The sequence below is a fragment of the Anastrepha obliqua genome, chromosome 3 (genome assembly GCF_027943255.1).
Source record: "Anastrepha obliqua isolate idAnaObli1 chromosome 3, idAnaObli1_1.0, whole genome shotgun sequence".
Taxonomy (NCBI): Eukaryota; Metazoa; Arthropoda; class Insecta; order Diptera; family Tephritidae; genus Anastrepha; species Anastrepha obliqua.
In genome coordinates, this window is record NC_072894.1 from 54,686,821 (window position 1) to 54,707,351 (window position 20,531).

General features: G+C 40.3%; 1 protein-coding gene across 1 annotated transcript; it reads left to right on the forward strand.

Annotated features, from left to right (window-relative positions):
• Positions 1-1,962: 1,962 nt before the first annotated feature.
• LOC129242004 (SCY1-like protein 2) lies at positions 1,963-19,185 on the forward strand. The gene is made up of 4 exons (XM_054878567.1): positions 1,963-2,325; positions 16,955-17,080; positions 17,203-17,301; positions 19,102-19,185. Exons 1-4 carry the CDS (start codon positions 1,963-1,965, stop codon positions 19,183-19,185), a joined length of 672 nt encoding a protein of 223 aa, XP_054734542.1.
• The last annotated feature ends 1,346 nt before the right edge of the window (positions 19,186-20,531 follow it).

Here is a 20,531-nt window from a genome sequence, read left to right on the forward strand (position 1 = left end):
AAAAGGAAGAACCAGAAATGAACAGCCTTCTTCTACGTATCTGTAAACATTTGATTTGATTAATTTCAATACAAACAGTAACAATAAATGTTGGGGAGAAGATAAAAAGGAAAGTGAGAGATCAAAGCTGACTGCTGCGCGTGTAATATATGTGCATGCATAAATACATACATACATACGTAAGTAAGTAAGTACGTGATATAGCGAACATAACTATTTCTGGCTAATATTTATTGATGAGCTTACAATTACACGAAATTGTCTCACAATATTGAGCTTGATTATCGCTGTCAGCTATTGAAGCTACATTACACGGAACTGATAACGGTATTTCACCAGAATTTGAATACAAACGCATTTCTCACTGAAAAAGGCAAAGGGAAGAAAATCAGCCTATAAATTGTTTAAATTAATTGTTTTAAGGAAATTAACTAACCACAAGCCGAGCAACAGCAATCGTAGTTAATGTATCGGGTGTAGGCTCGCACTCACATACATACTTTACCAAAAGTTTCAAACTTCTGTTGCTAGTTTACAAAAGCAACAGATTAATTATCCAGTGTTCAGATTGCATAGTAAAAGCTTTTCCATCCGATTCGATTAATTTAACGCAGCATTGACAAGCGCTGAAATCTACTTTCATTTTGGGCCCATTCGCAGAGTGTGTGTACTGTTCGCCCTCAACTGACAAACCAGCCGCGACAAATTCAATATTGCTGCCGTTGTTTGAAGTTTATTAAATTGATTAGCCGTAACTAATTGAACAACCAAGTGAACACATGCCAACGGCAATGAGAGCAAACATCATCAACAACCACAACTGTATAGCTGTATAAACAGCTATGAAATCCCACCTGTGGGCGCGCACAATACAGTGAAAATAACAAAAACGCAAAACATAGTTGCGAAAATTTTTAATTTTATTCGCACATAACAACACTACCACAAGCAGCCATCCAGTTAAACGAGCATACATATATACGCACACATACACAGCAAACAAATGCAAAAGTATACGCATACCAACAATAATAATTGGAATAACTCGTAGGCGTTTACGTAATTATACGAACACACCCAAAAACGCGCACGATATCACGATATTTCATTCAGTGTTGGGGTATAATTTAATTAGCCAAAATAGCGCAACGTTGGAAACAGCTCAAGCAGCATATACTCAACCAGCAGCAACATAGGGCGGCGCAACTTGACGAGCCGCCGCAGCAGCAACAACAACAGCAATACCAGCAACAACAACAGCAGTCAAAGCAGTCACCACTAACAACGTGCGTGGTGACTGCAGTTGCAGCTGCAGCTGTAACAACAAGCGTCATATCGACATTTAATCCCGTTAACCCCACGACAGCAACAATTATAACGGCGGCCAGAGTCGTTTCCCGTTACGATAGCATCGAGGAGCTGCATCAGCGTACCAGCAGAAGTGGAAGCGCAATTGGAATAGTGCCAGTGGTTGCGGCGCAGGGTGCCCAAGGTGCGCGTGGTAGTATAGTAGCCGCAACTGGAGTGGGAGTGGGATCCAGCGCTGGAATTGGCAGTGGAGTTGGCACAGGAGGTTTGTATGCAACCGCAGGTGTGCGTAATGTACCAGTAGCAGGTAGCGGTAATGGCATTGGTGTGCGTATAGCAGGTTCGCGGAGTGGTAGTATAGGAGCTGGTTTAGATGATCATCGGACAGTGTTAAGTCCCAGTGGTACAGGAACAGTATCGGCCACTAATCAGCAATTAAGCAGGGCTAGTGTGAATGGCTATACAACGGCAGCAGCAGCAGCAGTTGGTGGCGGAGGTGTTAGTGGTGGCATTGGCATTGGTGGAAGTGGCAGTGAGAGCAGCGGCGGTACACAATTGATAGGCGGTGCTACGTCGACGGTACCGGGGAGGCTTTCAATTAGCTCACCATCAGGTGCAACTGCAACACCTGGAACAGGAACAGCACAAGGCGCCATGTTGGGTGTGAATGATTTCCCTGGCTCGGGACTTTTAATTGTAGGTAGCGGTGTTGGTGTTGCTAGCAGTGGTGGTGGGGCAGGAGTTGGCCAGGGAAGTGTTGGAACGGGTGCAGTGAGCGGCGGTGCTCCCAAACGGCATGGCAGCTTTTCGAATGTTTTCTTGAAGTTGATCGATGGTATGCCCGCCGGTACAATGTTTTCGAAATTCAAGAGTGCCAATACGGCATCGACATCATTGCAAAATATCACCGATGCGAATCCCATTAGCCAGTACTTTGAGATTGGTGAGCAGGTGGCATGTGCGGGCCCCGAACTGGTGTGGCGAATACATGACGGCTACCGGAAAAGTGATGGCAAGGTGAGTTGAAAGGAAAATTTAATAAGTAAATGTTAATTGTTACATCCAATACACTTGTGTGTTATTTACTTTATACTTTCTACAATATTAGAATGGAGGATCGCTTTGTATTTTTAAATAAATGTCTAAAAAAATTTTAATAAATATCTCCTGTAAATTCTTTCGAACCTTCCATTAATATAAATGTCATACCTATTATTCCAACGGGTGCAACTTTTCAATAAAATGAAAACGGTTCAATCATTTATCATTTCAATGGACTTTCGATGGCAACCATCACATATTCCAATGTTACTAAATATTTTCTAAACAAATTTTCATAGGCCGATTACTGAATTGCCTTCGATATCTTCTAAGTGTTGACGACGGCAGTTTGACGCGGCTGAATTCCGTTTTATCTAGCTCTGGTGCAGTAAATAAGGAATGGTTTATTTACTGTTTGGAAAGGCTGAAAACTTTATTTTATTTATTAATAAGTTTACAAAAGATTACAATAGATATGTGAAAATATTTTATGTTACATGTTCCTTACAATCGTTTATACGCGCGTCCATGCGCTTTCGCTAACGTCTAGAATCGAAAAGAAAGCTTGCTTCTCTTTGACAGCTGTTGATTGGCGAATGAGAAAAACAGAGAGGTGAGAAAATGCGAAATGGGTTGCCAAAGTAACCTTTCGCAACACCCCCTTTCGTAAATCTTATGCGGTTTTATGCATGACGTTTACCCCACGTTTTTCAACCTCGACGTCCAATTTTCCAACTTTACTATCGGTCGTGTACATAATCCATTTACTGTCTTGACTACTGCGCTACAAGCTTGGGCATCTTTACCAAAATTCATATCTATTACTACTCCTTTCGGCCTCGAATTTCTCTTGGAGTTTTCGTCTACGATAACCACTACGTCGTTCAATTTGATTGGGTTTGCTGGTGGCTGATACCACTTTGCACGTCTGGTAAGACAGGGGAGATACTCCTTAACCCAGCGTCTCCAAAATTGGTCAGCCAACTGGCTAGAAATTTTAAAGTTTTGCCGTAGAGCCGATCCAGAGTTGGTATTATCTGTTAGTTCTCGAATACCACTAGAGTGTCCCGTCTGAAAGTGGTTTGGCGTAAGAGCTTCATCTTCGGCTGAATCAAGCGGCACGCACGTCAGTGGCCTTGAATTTAAAATGTTTTCGATGTCGGCTAGAACGGCTCTTAACACCTCCTCTCGCATACCGGAATCTGGTAGAATGTCCATTAGAATCGATTTCTTGGAACGTATCATGCGCTCCCATGACCCTCCCATATGTGGTGAAGCGGGGGGAATAAAAATCCATTCAATTTCAGGGTATTTCCTTTCTATATCATCCGACGATATTCTTTCAATTTCTTTTACTAGAAGTACACACGGCCAATTACAACGTCCATAGGTCCGAAATAGTCCACCCCTGTAAAGGTGAACGGCCTGGTAAAAGGTGACACACGTTCCATTGGCAGATCTCCCATTTGAGGAGGTTCTGGAGAAGCCCTACGGTTCCGGCAGGTTTGACATTGTGCAACACATTCTTTTACCAGCCTTCTCAAGGCGGAGATGCAGAACCTTTGCCTCATCTCGTTGACGACGATCTCGTTGTGATGGTGGTGAAATTTCATGTGATAGAAATCGACGAGTAGTCGCGTTACGTCGTGCTTGCGTGGCAGGATTATTGGACGCTTGACATTAATGGCAACACTCTCAGCAGCATCAATTGTACCTTTTACTCGCAGCAGGCCAATCTGGTCTAAGTATGGGGAGAACTTGAAAAGAAAAGATTTTCGATTGATTTCCTCACCATTACGCAGACGACAAATCTCTTCATGGAACACCTCGCTTTAACAATTAACCATAATTGCAAGCTCTGCTGTCTCTATGTTGTCTGGGTTGAGTAGCTTTTGAAGAAACTGAGAACGTGGCTTTCCCTTCGTAACCAATCGTAGAAAACGTAAAACAAATCGATGCGCACTGCGAAGCTTCTCCCAAGTACTAAATCTTTTTACATCTGGAGTTATTTCTGCGGCCGTACCCAATGAGTTGTTAGCGAAATCCATATGCTGTATAACCTCAACTGTCTCTTCGTCATCATCTGGAAATTGTATAATTGGCCAGCTTGACTCTCGTTCTAGTAGGAATTTAGGTCCACTGAATCAGCGTTGGTTGTCGTCGAATTCTCGGTTGCTGCTCCATTTAGTTCCTTTGTCCGCAATATTGTCACCAGATGGCAGCCATCTCCCTTCCCAATAGCAGAACTCTAGAGGATCTCTCCGATTCTCAGCGCCACGAATTGATGGTATTTTCTTGTGATCGAGCGTAGGCAAAACAACACATTTTTGGAGTCTGTCCAGAATACTCTGCGATTTACTGTAATGGACAGTTCATAGCTAAGAACATTTGCCAGCCTAAGTCCCAAAACAGCAGCTAACAGCTCCAGCCTGGGTATGGAAGTGGGCTTCAATGGCGCAACGCGAGTTTTCGAAGCCAAAAGTGAACAGGATATTTGCGAGCCTACTTCTGAGCGGATGTAGACCACCGCAGCGTAGGCTTTTATGCTTGCATCTACAAAAATGTGCAACTGATTATTTTGGTTTTCGCTGGCAAGTGAAAGGCAACGGGAATTTTTATGCCGTTGATCGCAGGAATGCGTTTTACCCAACGAAACCAGTTGCAACGTTCTTCTTCTTTAATCGGTTCATCCCAACCTACTCCGGAGCGCCAGACATCTTGTAAAATAATTTTTGCCTGTACAATGACAAAACCGAGCAAACCCATAGGATCGAAAATCGTTATTATTGTGCGCAAAATTTGTCGCTTCGACACGATCGTATTTTCATTAAAAACTTCCTTTGGAAAATTTTCAATGTATGTTAACTCATCCGAAACTGGCAGCCACCACATCCCTAGTACCTTTTCTACAAGGTGGCGCAAAAGTAACCTTGCGATGTTTTTTGGCTGTAATTAAAAAAAAATGAAAAACTTTGATTCTTTTGTGGATTATTTTTATTTGGTTTGTTGACATAAACCCGCGACTTCAAAAAGCCCCACAAAAAGAAGTCTGGAGCGGTCAAATCAGGCGATCTTGCTGGCCAGTGCAAATCGCCAAAACGGGAGATTAGGCGCCCGGGAAATGCATCCTTCAGCATATCGGTTGTGGCACGTGCAGTGTGTGCCGTTGCACCGTCCTGTTGGAACCACATGTTTTCCAATCCCAATTCATCAAGTTGCGGCAAAAAGAACTCGTTGATCATTGCTCTGTGGCGCTCACCATTCACAGTAACCGTTTGGCCCGGGACGTCTTCGAAGAAAAAAGTTCCGATGACTCCTCCAGCAAAAACAGCACACCATACAGTGACTTTGAGCGGGTATAATGGCTCTTGGTGGGTTACACGCGGATTTTCAGTGCCCCAGAAGCGTAAATTTTGCTTATTTACGTACCCGCTAAGATGGAAATGGGCCTCATCACTCATGATTATTTTTGATGAAAAATCATCTTAATCTTGGTGGTGATTAAGGATGGCTTGAGTATATGTTAGACGCGATTGGCGGTCAGCAGCTAACAGCTGATGCACCGTCTGGACTTTGTACGGAAACATCTTCAAATCTTGTACCAAAATTCGCTGTAAAGACCGTCGACTGATACCCATTTGCGTGGCACGTCGTCTGGTCGATGTCGACGACGCTTCCATGGCATCCTCGGCTACAGCAGCAATATTCTCTGCAGAACGGCTACTCCGGGTCTGCCACACCTGGCAGCATCTCGTGTTGTGCCAGTCTCTTCGAGGCGAGCGGCTAAACTTCGCAGTGTTTCACCAGTAGGCGTTGGACGGCGAGGAAATCTGCGACGAAATTCACGTTGTGCCAAAGTCACCGACTGATTATTGGTCAAATAAATAGTCAGCAATATTCCGCCTTCTGATAGGAGGATTACTTTAGCGCCACCTGTTATAACGGCTTCTGGCTCTTCAAAACATTTGGCGGCTGGAACGCCATCAGCGTCTAATGAAAATAGTACGTGTTTGGAATTAGATTTCCAGTTTCTTATTTGGAATCCGCCCCCCTGATGAACCCAACCAACTTTAGTTGCTAGACGAGCCAATTCATTTTCAGAGTCTGCACTCTGAAGCCAGTCGTCAACAAATGTGTTACTAACGATGGCCCGTTCGGCGTCGGGATGAAGATCAGCAAATCGTTGAGCGTTACGTTTTTTTATGTAGTTCGCCAAGGAAGGCGAGCACGAAGCGCCGAATGTCATAACCCTCATCACGTAGATATCATAGTCGCGAGACGAGCCATCGTTTCGCCAAAGGAATTTTTGCGCCACTTGATCTTTTTTTATAATTTTAATCTGGTGGAACATTTCGCGTATATCTCCACAAACTGCGAAACGTCGTTCGCAAAATCGGAGCAGTACCCCCAATAGAGACTTTAGTAGATCGGGCCCTTTCAATAACATATCATTGAGCCCGACACCCTTTACCCTTGCTGCAGCATCCCAAACCAATCGAGTTTTCTTTTTATTGGCATTGAGAACAGTAAATATAGGGAGATACCAAGACCTAGCGCTATATTTTATTTCGTTTTTGTTCAACTTACGTACGTACCCTTTTTTCTCATAATCATGTATTTTGTTTATAAGAAATTGACGAATCACGCTTCATTTTACTTTCTAAGCACAAGAGTCGCCGGATTGCCATAGGCAGCGAATCGGGAAGCTCGACAGCTGCTCGTGCAAAGTAATCCGGTTTCCCATCTCTTTTCAGCGGAGATAAAGCGCGTGATCTTTTCCATGATTTGAAGAGCGCGTTCATCATCTTTAGATATCAACGGCTTAATTGGTGCATATGATCCGATGGCATCAATAGCAAAATATGTTTTCAGTTGCTGGTCCATACGATCGTCTCTGGTTGTATCACATTCGCAGGTATGCAATATTCTCGGTTGTTCAACGTAGTTAGTTTTATCGCGCACATACATTGCTGACCCCAACTCAACCTTTGGTTACATGGCAGTTTAGCTACCAGCTCGTTCAATAGCACTGGATCATTTAGATAATCGTTTAGACCGACCGCCTGCATTGTAGCGAGATAATTTTGTACCGCTAATGAAAATGTTACTAAGGTTTCTAATTTGTCTGGCTTTACAGATGGTTCCTCTCTTAACCTACGCAGCATTACTTGGTGAATTACGTCTGGTCTACCATACAACATGCGGAGTGTATTGATGGTCAATCCAACCGTAGACGGCACCATAAGCCTACCACGAACTGCCTCTAATGCTTGGCCCTTCAAGCATTTCTGCAACCTAATAAGGTTTTCTTGGTCCGTGAATCCGCACCGTATGGTAGACTGCTCGTAGTTAGTAATAAATACGGACCAGTCTTCAGGCCTACCTGTAAAAGTTGGCAGATCTTTCGAAAGCACTTGACGACTAGCTATATGTGCCGCAGTCAAATTTAGGTCGGCTGTCGTAAAGTAACTATACGGATTAGGAACTGTCGGATACCCTCCATAAGGCATATTTAAGTTAGGGTTAACATTTGGGTGTGAAAATCCTGAAGCGACCGATGTTGGCAAATTGTGCATTGATGTATATGCAGAAAAGGGTTGAGATGAAGATATAGCCGAGACTGTATTGCTGTATGGCAGCATGGTCGTCATGCCGTTCGTAGTCGAAGTATATGGAAATGTCATCACGTTAGCAAGGTTAGGGACAAAATTGATGGTCGATGGAATGCGTGTTCCCGTTATACCTGCAGTTTGGTTGCATTGCAGTTCTATAGGTTGTGGAACGCCACATGCGTGTGGCTGTGCTGTACTGTAAAAGTGTCTTTCCCTAATCCCGGAGGTGCCTGAAGTGCGTTTGACGAACACGTGTAGATGCGTGTCGATCTGGCGTGGTGTCGGCAGTAGGCGTTTCGGTGCTAATTGTCACAGCATGGCCAGTTTTGTCAGCCTCATCTAATAAACCCTCGACTGCGCTTATTGTATCAGCATCCGCGTTTCCCCGTGGCGGTGCAGCTTTAGAATCATCCGCCATTTTTACAGCTTATTAAACGAAAATCTCTTTAAAGTCGATTTTTTCAGAATGGTGACGACGGCAGCTTGACGCGGCTGAATTCCGTTTTATCTAGCTCTTGTGCAGTAAATAAGGAATGGTTTATTTACTGTTTGGAAAGGCTGAAAACTTTATTTTATTTATTAATAAGTTTACAAAAGATTACAATAGATATGTGAAAATATTTTATGTTACATGTTCCTTACAATCGTTTATACGCGCGTCCATGCGCTTTCGCTAACGTCTAGAATCGAAAAGAAAGCTTGCTTCTCTTTGACAAACTGTTGATTGGCGAGCGCTTCAGTGCACCCTTCTCGTGACAAAAGCAATTACGTTAATAAAGGAAAACGACCAACAAAACTTTTATTAGGTATCAGCTTCGACCTGGTTTTGGGTCGTCTAAGAAGCACCATTCAGATGATTCGTGCCTCGTTTCGATATAATTTTCATAGCCTGCAAGTTGACTACAATCAGCCTATTCAACGACTGTGCACATCATAATTTGATAGTAATTGCATGTACGCACTGTACAACGCGTTGATACAACAATCGCAGCGTGTGTGCTGGGCGTAGGGATTGTTGATACAAAAAGGCAGCGTGTATACGTTGCTTTAGTATTTTTGTTCCTCGCGTTCGTGCAGGTTGATAGTAGTTGGTTGAAGTTTGATTGTATTGGATAGCAGTTGGTTGTTTGGTTTTTGCTATTTAGTGTCGGAAAATTGGAAAACCCCAAATTGGTGACCCCGAACAAAGAGCATTTTCATAAAAAAGTGTTTTCCGAGAAAATTGTGGACATTTCTAATACGGCGAGCGTGCATTGACCATAACCTAAATTTCACCTGCACCTGCATACTAACATAACCGCACATTCCACCACGTGTAACCAACGCTTGTGGTACTACACCAAAGTTCGGAACTTAACGGCGAAATTTAACACAAACATTGGAAAGGGGCAACGTGGTTGGTAGGAATTACCTTCCGCATTTAACTCACAATTCTATGCAACCATACAAACAATTGTAGTATTAATGCAACTTTAAAACGTAATTCAACGTGCAAATACAACATTTTGGATGCAATATTTTTTCGAATGAGAATATCATCAAACAACGAGAAGCCTTATCTACGACCAAGAGAGCAAATACCAATCGAGGTTTTGGAAGCCATTCAAGGGAACCTTCAATCAATACTTACCAGAATGATCCAAGGAGACTGCACACCTGGAACCTCATCAGGAGCCTCTCAACGAATCGAAAAAAAATTCGAAAGTTACTTAATGACGTTGAGCTTGGTGACCGTAAACCATCTCAGCTTTTGCGCCACATGCGTGAACTGGCCGGAAGCTCAGTTTCGGAAACAATTTTAAAAAGCTGGTGGATTGAAAGATTGCCTGTTACACTTCAAGCTTGCTTGATAATTGGTGATGAAGATTTAGACATATGCGCCAAACGCGCCGATACGATCATGGACTTTGTTGGATCCACATCCTCACAAGTCATGGCAGTGAAAGCTGGTGCCTGTACACCACATAAAAATGAACAATTTGAGGAAATCCTCAACAATATTAAAGCTTTGACACAGGCAGTTGCTAATTTGGCAACCCAGTTGACCACCCCCGGTGATCATTCAGGGTCACGATCACGAAGTGGCAACAAGCAGAATGCACGTTCAAGCTCCGGCGACAACGGTAATGCCAAACCGTTTTGCCGATACCACTACAAGTTCGGTGGCGCAGCACTCAAATGTGTTCCCCCGTACAAATTTAATGATAAAAGGCCGGAAAACTAAAAGCCGCTTCCTTAGGGACGACAGATGAAGCGGAAGTCATAACCAGTCGTCGATTGTTCATTACGGACAAAAACACCTGCAGGAATTTTCTCATTGACACCGGCTCCGATATCTCAGTTCTACCGCGTATTTTCGGTAACAAAACGGCCGGCCCGTCCTCATATCGTTTATTTGCCGCAAACGGCACTCCCATTAAGACTTTCGGCCAACATCAGCTTAGCCTGAACATTGGCCTCAGGCGCAATTTCACGTGGCCATTCATAATTGCCGATGTAGATAAGCCAATCATCGGCATAGATTTTTTAAATTACTACGGTCTCATTATTGATGTCAAAAAGCGCAAAATTATTGACGAAAATACCCAATTGGTGGTTAAATGCAATTCCATTATGACTCCATATGAACGTTTATCCACCATCAATGTCGGGAATAACAATATGGCTGATCTCATTAGCGAATTCAAGGCTCTGACGCTTCCACCGATTTTTAGCAAGACGGATTCAGTCCCATCTAATGACATTAGTCATCAAATCATTACCACGGGTCAGCCCATATTTTCGGCAGCACGTCGTCTCAACCCGGAGCGACTTAAAATTGCCAAAACAGAATTCGAAACCATGCTCAATGCTGGCATCTGCAGTCCAAGCAAAAGTGCATGGGCAAGTCCATTACACATGGTTCCCAAAAAAGATGGGCGCTGGCGATTCTGCGGTGACTATCGGCGTCTCAATGCCATTACAGTACCAGATCGCTATCCCTTGCCTCATATCCATGACTTTACACAAAAGTTTGCTGGATGCAAAATTTTCTCGATCATCGATTTGGTTAGTGCTTACAACCAAATTCCAATTGATAGGTCTGACAAGGAAAAAACGGCCATAATCACCCCATTGGGCCTATATGAATTTAACGTCATGACAGTCGGTCTCAGAAATGCTTCTCAAACATTCCAAAGGTTCATGAACAAGCTGTTCATAAATTTGGATTTCGTTTTCGTCTACATAGACGATACTTGCGTGGCTTCGGTTAACGAAACCGAACACTGAAAGCATCTTCGCATAGTTTTCGAGAGATTAAGGGCTTACAATTTGAAGATTAATCTCGCCAAATGCACCCTCGGCCAGCCCGAAATAATTTTTTTCGGCCACACGATTACGGCAGATGGCGTCGCGCCTCCTAAGGCCAAAACCGAGGCCATTTGTCAGTTCAAAAAGCCGACAGTAGCTCATAAGTTGCACCGATTCTTGGCACTCCTCAATTATTATCGTCGTTTTTTGGCTAATGCTGCTTACACGCAGGGTAAACTACAATCTCTCATTGTCGGAAATACAAAAAAAGACAGAACGCCATTGATCTGGACTGAAGAGGCGTCCCAGGCGTTTGAACAATGTCTGATCTGGCTAAGGCCACACTGCTAGCACATTCTTTGCCGAATGCCCAACTGATTTTAAGCAATTTTTCGGTTGGTGCAGTTTTACAACAGCGAGTGTGTAATGATTTACAACCCCTAAGTTTTTTTTCCAAACGAATGTCTGATACCCAAAAGAAATACAGTACCTACGATCGTGAATTATTGGCAATCTACTTGGCTGTCAAGCATAATAAATACATGATCCTGGGTCGTGAATGCATCATTCTCACCGACCACAAGCCCATTACGTTTGCTTTCAAGCAAAAACCGGAAAAAGCTTCGCCCAGACAGTTAAGTCATCTTGACTTGATTGGCCAATATTGCACAGACATCCGGTACATATCGGGAAAAGATAACGTTGTGGCAGACGCTCTATCAAGAATCGAATCCATTTCCAAAAGCGTAATTGGCCATCGTGATATCGCTCAGTTGCAAACCAATGATGAGGAGCTGACATCATTGTTGAGTCCAGATTCCAACACTCCTATCAAGCTTCACAAAATCACGATTCATGATTCTGATTTACCCCTATTTTGCGACATTTTCCAGGAGAGGGCTCGCCCTTTCATTCTACAAACTTTACGAAAACAAATTTTCAATCTGGTACACAATGTTTGTCATCCCGGCAAACATGCTACCAGCAAGCTTGTCACAGAACTCTAGTTCTGGCCAGACATGAAAAAAGACGCCACGCGTTGGACAAGTCAATGTCTCGATTGCCAAAAAAGTAAAATTTCTCGACATAATCGAGCAACTCTTGCTGAGTTTAAAATTCCTGACGGTAGGTTTCACCATGTCAACATCGATTTGATTGGTCCTCTGCCGGTCTCAAATGGTTTCCGTTATTGTCTCACTTGCATTGACAGATTCTCCCGATGGCCCACGGCCATTCCACTGCAGGATATGTCGGCGGAGGCTGTCGCAAATGCCCTCTTAAACGGATGGATCTCTCACTATGGGGTTCCACGCGTTATCACAACGGATCAAGGTAGGCAGTTTGAATCCGCTTTGTTCAGAGAATTATCAAAAATTCTTGGATTCAAACACAATCACACGACTGCGTATCATCCACAAGCGAATGGCATGATCGAACGTTTTCACCGCACGCTTAAAGCTGCGATCATGTGCAAAAACGATGCCACTTGGTCCAATTCACTTCCTCCCATTATGCTTGGCCTCCGCGCTTCACACAAGCCAGATTTAAACGCCTCGCCGGCCAAGCACGTTTACGGTACAACCTTGCGTCTCCCCGGTGATTTTTTTGAGTATTCCAAAGAACCTGAGTATTCGACCGAATTCGTGAGCGGGTTGAGGACTACCATTGAGCAGTTACGTCCGATCGCGTCGTCCAACCATGCCAATATTAAAAGCTACATTCAGAATGGGCTTGCCAACTGCACTCACGTTTTCTTACGCAACGATTCAGTTCGCAAATCGTTAAAACGTCCCTATGACGGGCCTAACAAAATCATTAAACGTGGGGATAAGACCCTTGACATTGACATTCGAGGCAGATCGGTGACGGTAACCACAGATAGAGTCAAGACTGCGTGCTTAGACTCAAATTTTGTTAACCAAAATTTACCTCCTAGTATTAATAGAAATCAAGCAAAATGTACAGCCATTAGATTTAAGTTACAAAAAACAACCTATTAGTAATAAGAACGGGGATGCCACAAATCCAATGGCCACCAAAACCACTCGCGCTGGCAGACAGATTGTAAGACCACAGCGCTTCGTTTCTTTTGTATCGTGATCGGTTGATCACTGGTGGGGGAGTGATGTGGGGCATTGCCTGTAATTGCATGTACGCACTGTACAACGCGTTGATACAACAATCGCAGCGTGTGTGCTGGGCGTAGGGATTGTTGATACAAAAAGGCAGCGGTATACGTTGCTTTAGTATTTTTGTTCCTCGCGTTCGTGAAGGTTGATAGTAGTTGGATGAAGTTTGATTGTATTGGATAGCAGTTGGTTGTTTGGTTTTTACTATTTAGTGTTGATTCAGCTAAAAGAGACATTTATATCATTTATTAATATTTCATTGTATAATAAATATTTGCCTGTACATACACTTAAAAATCTGCCTATAATAATAAATAAAAATATAAATTGGAAAAACCCAAAGATATAAACAATTCCTTAATTAAATCTTATGCAGTGAAATTTTCAGAATAGACCATATAATGAATTACTTAAAAAGTTACTGCGCGCACTTCAAAAATGGCATGGAAGAAACTGGCAGACTTGCCTTCGTAAAAAAACTTTTATTTTTACAATGGGCCCTTTCTTTTTGCCAAGACTTAACAATGGCGAATACTTGAAGCATCTGGTATAAATGAACATATCGCACCCTAAATACAAAAGGGTCACAACTCAAAATACTAAGATTTTCAGGAGAGACGAAAAACGTTTTATGTAAAAATTATTGTAATATTTAAAGAAAATATTGTTCCATCATGAAAATATACAACATTGAAGAAGGTTCTACTATATTTTTTTCAATTTTATATTATGTTTGCGAAAATAAAACAAAATTTTGATTTATGACTCTTTAACTGAAATTTTTTCGATTAACTAGTGATATTATCTTAAGTTGTGCCTTTTTAAATGATAAAATGTTTTAATTTTATAAGTTTCCTAACCTAATTGAACTCACTTTTTACAACTAAAGAGGCACAATGCAAAATAATATACCACGAAATTTATCACTTTTTACAGTTATAGAGGCAGAACTCAAAATAAAACTCTTTATGTGTAATAAAAGTAATCAGCTGTTCTTGAGACCATTAACGCAACTAAAAATAATTCTCTTTAGTTGATCGTGCGAAAGCAACACACTTGACATAAAAATAGACATAACTGTATTTTTCCAGTTAAAGAAGATAGTTATGTGAACGAAATATTTGCAGCAGTTAGAAATGTGTACTCTGAATTAATTTATGCAAAAAACTCAGTTTTGGAAAATTTTGAGTTGTGACCCTTTTGTATTTAGGGTGCGATATGTTGGTAACGCGGGAAGAGAGTTGCCCTAAATTACATGTGTTGGTAAGGCGTGCGGCATAGCAGCTTAGCCGTACTCGCTGGCGGCGAATCTTACTCGATAACTTTGTTGTTGCGTTCGCATGCAAATTTTTCGTCAAGTTAATCGAGCATAGAGATAGCGAGGGGGGAAATGGCGAATAGAAGAAACCTTATATCTCAAGCGCGCTTCACATGAATGATCCACCATTTCGTATTTTGAAAATTTGACTTAGAAATCGTGTTCAGCGACCCCAGCAATCCTCATGTAGCCAGTTTGAAGTTAATCTTATAAATTTAAAAAAAATCTGGTTCGTAATATTGGATCCACCATAAATTGTTTTAACTTTCTACACCTGACATTGAAACGGTATTTTTTCAACCAAATTGTCGGCTTTGTCTTTAAGGAATTTTTAAGGGCCTTAAAACATTTTGGAGAGAGTCTTCAGTTTACACATGTCCAAAATTTTGGAGACATGTTTACCGCCAGTCGAAAAATGATCGATTTGATTTTGAGACCAGAAGAAGTTTCAGTCGGATGAGAATATATAAATTGTATCAGTTATTTGCAGCACACCAGCCGCGATTTGCCGGCCACGAATCCAAAAAATCCTGATTCAACAGAACGTTTTTCTCAGCCAAACAATTTTTATCGAATCGGACGAGAATTTCACTATGATAGTACTTTGATATTGTTCTTCTAATTGACATTATACTTCTTCTCAGAAAAAATTTTCTTTCGAATTGAAAAATAAATCATGATAGGAATTATTTTTGTAAAATATCTATTGACTGCTGTTTTGCACGTCCTAGCTTATAAAAACCTATTCTCTTAGAAACTCAGACTAAGACTGCATTTTTTTCGGAATATGCCTAAGAATATATTTGGTCTCAGAATTATCTCTTTTGTGCTGTCTCATCGCTGACTTATATTTTGCGTGCAATATTAAAAACACAGTAAAATAATAATGAAAATGTTTTTATTGTTTTTCAAAATATTCCCCTTGGAACTGAGTACGCTTCTGCATTCGCTTAAAATAATACTCAAAGCACCTTTGCCACTCATCTCCTCCCAAACGAGTTGTTCAAAGGGTTTTTGGGCGTTGAAAAACATTAACATCGCATTTTATTTCTGATGTTTATGAACGAAAAGAAATAATTGGATCCCAAATGAGCGCTATAAAGCAGATGTTTTGAGTGCAGAAAAACTGTATTGTGTTAGGTGACGCGTAAAGTTCGCATTGTCTTGATGAAGGGTGATTCATCTTCAGCGGTAAGTTTTCCTTAATTGCCCGAAAACTTATGGCTAAAAAATAGTTGGTACTAATCAGAATTGACTGTTTTGAGCTTCTCTGGTAGTACAGTTGCGACATGACCAGATTTTCCAAAAAAAAAAACAGGCGGCCATTTACTTTGCGGCGCTTCTTAGGCGAACCAGTCTTGGGAATTTTGTTGAATTAAACTCGTCCGGTTCATATGCATAGATTCAAGACTCGTCACTTGTTCCTTCAATATTTTTTACCAATCCACACGAGGACTTTTTGGGCAATAGTTAAATTATGCGGTAACCAACGAGAACAAATTTTTTGAAGGACCAAATGTTCATGAAATATTGAACGTACGCAGTTCCCAATAATGCCCAAGGATGCTTCTATCCGGCAATGTGAAATATGGCGATCCTGCATTATCAATTGAAGCATAGTGTCGATTGCTTCTGGCACAAAGACCGTTTTTGGACGGCTTTCGCGAAATTCGTTCTGGAAGGATCGACAGCCACGCTGGAACTCGTTGTACCAGCGCTTCACAGTCGCTAGGAGCGGCGCTTGAACGCTAAAAGTCGAAGAATGTTGATCAATGCACTTCAGTCTCGCTAATCCACGTTAAAAATCGTAAAAAATCGTCGCACACAATTTTTCATGAGTTAATTAATTGGGCGATTTGAATTCTTCTGAAAAAAAAACCATATGAAGCTCGTATATAAGTGAAATCCGTATATTCAATTTTACGCTAAAAACTACCAAGCTTTTCAATAAAAATATCGAGTTACATCTCTTCAGACGTAGTCCTGCAAAGGCGACCCTTTCATTACTTATCAGTCAGTGGCATTTTTGGTACACCTTTGAGCTTGAGGTGTACGATTACGGTTGATGGAGAAGTATTCAGATTCCATACAATTTGGTATCAGTCATAAATTATTTGCAGAAAGTTCGATGTAATCTATTCGATTGTTCGAACATTCAATCATTGACTTCTCAATTCTAATTCTGACCAAAATTTAAAAATTTAATAGATATTTCACATATATGAATGCTTTCAAATATTTTTTAATTTCTCTAGGCGTGTTCAATATTCGTTTTCGAGAAAAAAATAGCAGAAAAGCTACTCAAACCGAGACGCAAGGAAATTGTAACCGAATTGCTGAAAAATTCTGTTAAGACAATGGAAAGATTTCGTCATCCAAAGGTGAGTTGGGATATTCTATGGCGTTAGCAAATTAGTTTGATACACATTTATTTTGAGGTAGAAATTTAGGCGTAAAAATATTATGAGGTTAATAATTTTCAATTTGTTTTTTTGATTTGTAGATTCTGCAAGTTTTGCACACAGTGGAAGAGTCGACGGATACACTGGCTTTTGCCGCTGAGCCTGTTTTCGCCAGTCTCTCTAATATTTTAGCTTTTCATGTAAGTAAACATAATAGAAAATAATACGGGTGTTACGTTTACATATACATATTTACTAGATACAGATATGTGCAACTCGTTATCGCAAGGAACCAGTCATATTTTACTGTTTAATGAGGTCGTGGTGATTGTAATTGTGGTAATTGTAAAGTCAGTTATTTCATACGTTTGCATTGTGGGCCATGTAAAATTTGCTTTTTGAATCGGCTATAAAAAAAAAAGTAATCAATATTTTTTCAAACTTTTTGGAGTTTACTCCTTAAGAAATGATATATATAATTATAAGGCCCATGGTATGAAAAATATGGATAGTAAAATCGTGAATCACCGGAAGTGTACGCTGACGGAAGTGACGCGTTGCCTTTTTCTCTTTTGGTTTGTGTTTTTGATGGTTTATTTAGTTGGTAAGTGTTTATTTTAAATTTTTCCAACGAAGACACAAACCACCACTTTGAATATTTGAATATTATCTGCACAGCGCAATACTGCAACAACAAACCATACAGCAGCTACTCAGTGTTTGCAGAGAATGTTAATGCAATGAGAAGGTGCAAATGTTACTGTGAGCTTTTTTTAGTACAATTGAGATTTGAAAGATTTGAAGTAAGGTAATTTAGCACACCGAGTTTATAGACACCTCACTGACTTTTGCCCACACAAAAATTAGAAACACCACACATCTTTCACCTCAACACACAACACATTTCTCACCTCGACATTAAACCAATTAAATTTTTACTATTTTCGTATTTTTGAAATAATAAGCGAATACGTAAAATTTATTACATAATTTTTTTTTTTCAATTACATTAAAAAAAAACGATTTAAAAAAAAAATGTATAAAAAAAAGTTTGCGCCGGGAATTGAACTCGAGTCTAACATGTGGCGAGGAAAAATAGGCGGTGCGTTTATTTCTTCGACTGCTTATTTTTTTACCATTTTGTTACTTTTGAAATGATAAGCGGATACATAAAATTTATTACAAATTTTTTTACGATTACATTAAAAAAAAATTTTAAAACGAAAAAAAAAAAAAGTGTGTGGTAGTTCACGGAACCCGCACGATTGAAGTGAAACTTCTTTTATCAACAAATCAATAATTTAACTATTATTTCAATATAATGCATGCAGAAGTCATGGAAAGCATGGAATGGAATTTTATTAAACAGAATTATTTATTTATTTTAATATAAAAAGAAATGAATTTATTGCACTCAATTACATTTGGTTCTCGGCATTGTCATTATCATTATTGGATTCGTTTTCCAAAAATGAAACAAGGGCTTTATGGTAACTGAAATACGTAAAAAATGATCTACATTCTAATCTATCAAGGTATCGATGAAATACTGCATCAATGGTAGTTCCGTATCTTGTTGTTGGTACTTCACAATCATTAACCATATTTAAATTTAATTTTTCTTTGAGGAAACTTATTAGAGTCTTTGATCGCTCTTCTGCAAAATTGACATTAAATTCGCCACTTAAAATCATCGGAATTTGATGATCATGTTGTCCTAGCAACTCAGACCCTGCCATAGTATATGGTAACAATATTTTATGAATAAAATATATTATATCGTCTATTTTCTTATTTACATGAATATAAAGAGAGACAAGTTATTAAACTGGATTCACTTACAACACGTTGAGCATTATTTTCCGATGATGTACACTCCGCCATGTCCACAGTATTCAGTTCATGTAAACCACTGTCTGGATTTTCACGCGCTGCTTTTTTTCCTGCACGATATTCTCGGCAAACTTGAGCATTGCTTTTTTTCGTTCTCGTTATTGCAGGCGCATTTGAACATTGTGCTATCGGAGAAACGAAATCTCTATGAGTCGATGTTGATGGCAGTGGATCGTTTGTATGAACTATAGCTTCACACACAACATAATTAGGTCCATGATACTGATGAAATGACCGCCCATCGACTGATCGATTTACGGAGAAATGTTCTTCATCGATATCCTGATGCACAGATGACAAATTATCACTTATCGTACAACCGGAGGATTCACTGTCACGGTGTTCAATAGTAGCTCTTAATTTTTTACGCTCCAAATACTCACGTTGCCGTTCAGCACCTGTTTTCGGTTTCCGTTTTTGATTTGATGCCATATTTAACAGAAATCAATCAACAAAACAAAATATGTTTGTAAGATTTGCTCAAAACTACACACACACTCTATGACGCGTCTCGCGTTACTAATGGCGACCGCATTACATTCACGACGACACGCCACGCCAGTCTTTTAACAGATGGCGCTGGCATAGCGTCACATGTCGATGAAACGCTAGTTTTACTCCTCACCAGTATTGCCAGTCTATTACAATTGTAATAGATCTATTACATTTGTTCTCAGTTTATTACGCTATTACACTTCATATGAAATCTATTACAATTTTCAATTCTAAGAGGAAACAGGAAAAAAATTGTTCATGTTTTAAATTACAATTTCAGCCAAATTTTGAAAAAAATGTTTTATAAAAGACGTATTGGGAAACCTTCTTTATCCATCGCTGCTTATGTAAGTCCCATTGTTAACGAGAGAGGGCGAGCAGCAGCCATAAAAGTAAACATGATGTATACTAAAAGGACATATGTCTGGAGAAATTTTTGTTTCATTCGCCCTTTTGACAATAATTTCTCCGCTACTGCACATCGTCAATTTTGAATATGTATAACAACATGATACAACACGTTGCAACTTGCGCATTGGCCATATAGGCTTAAAATATTAAACCCGCTAATGTTGGAAGAATATATGTTAATTAGTGATATCCTGTGTTACTGACTGTGTTATGACGTTTATTTGACTTTGCCTTTCTGAATGAGCTTTACTGCTTTGTTAGAAGTTTATTCAGTTCGAGAATTGTCACTGTGATGAGCATGTCAGTGTGATAGTGAGTGTTTTGTTTTCGTTTTAGTAAATTAAATCCTGTTGATACATCAGTATGGAAAGGTGAGTGTTTCTGAACATTTTCTCACGTGAAATAATTGCCGATTATTTTTTCAATGGATCATGAACAAGAATTTAATATAAAAGAATATCTACATGTATGTATAAGAAGGAATCCGTATTTTGTCTTGCAGATTTATTATTAAACGAAAATTAGACTTCTGTTAGGTGTTTGGCCGAGCTCCTTTTCCTATTTGTGGTGTGCGTCTTGATGTTGTTCCACAAATGGAGGGACCTACAGTTTCAAGCCGACTCCGAACGGC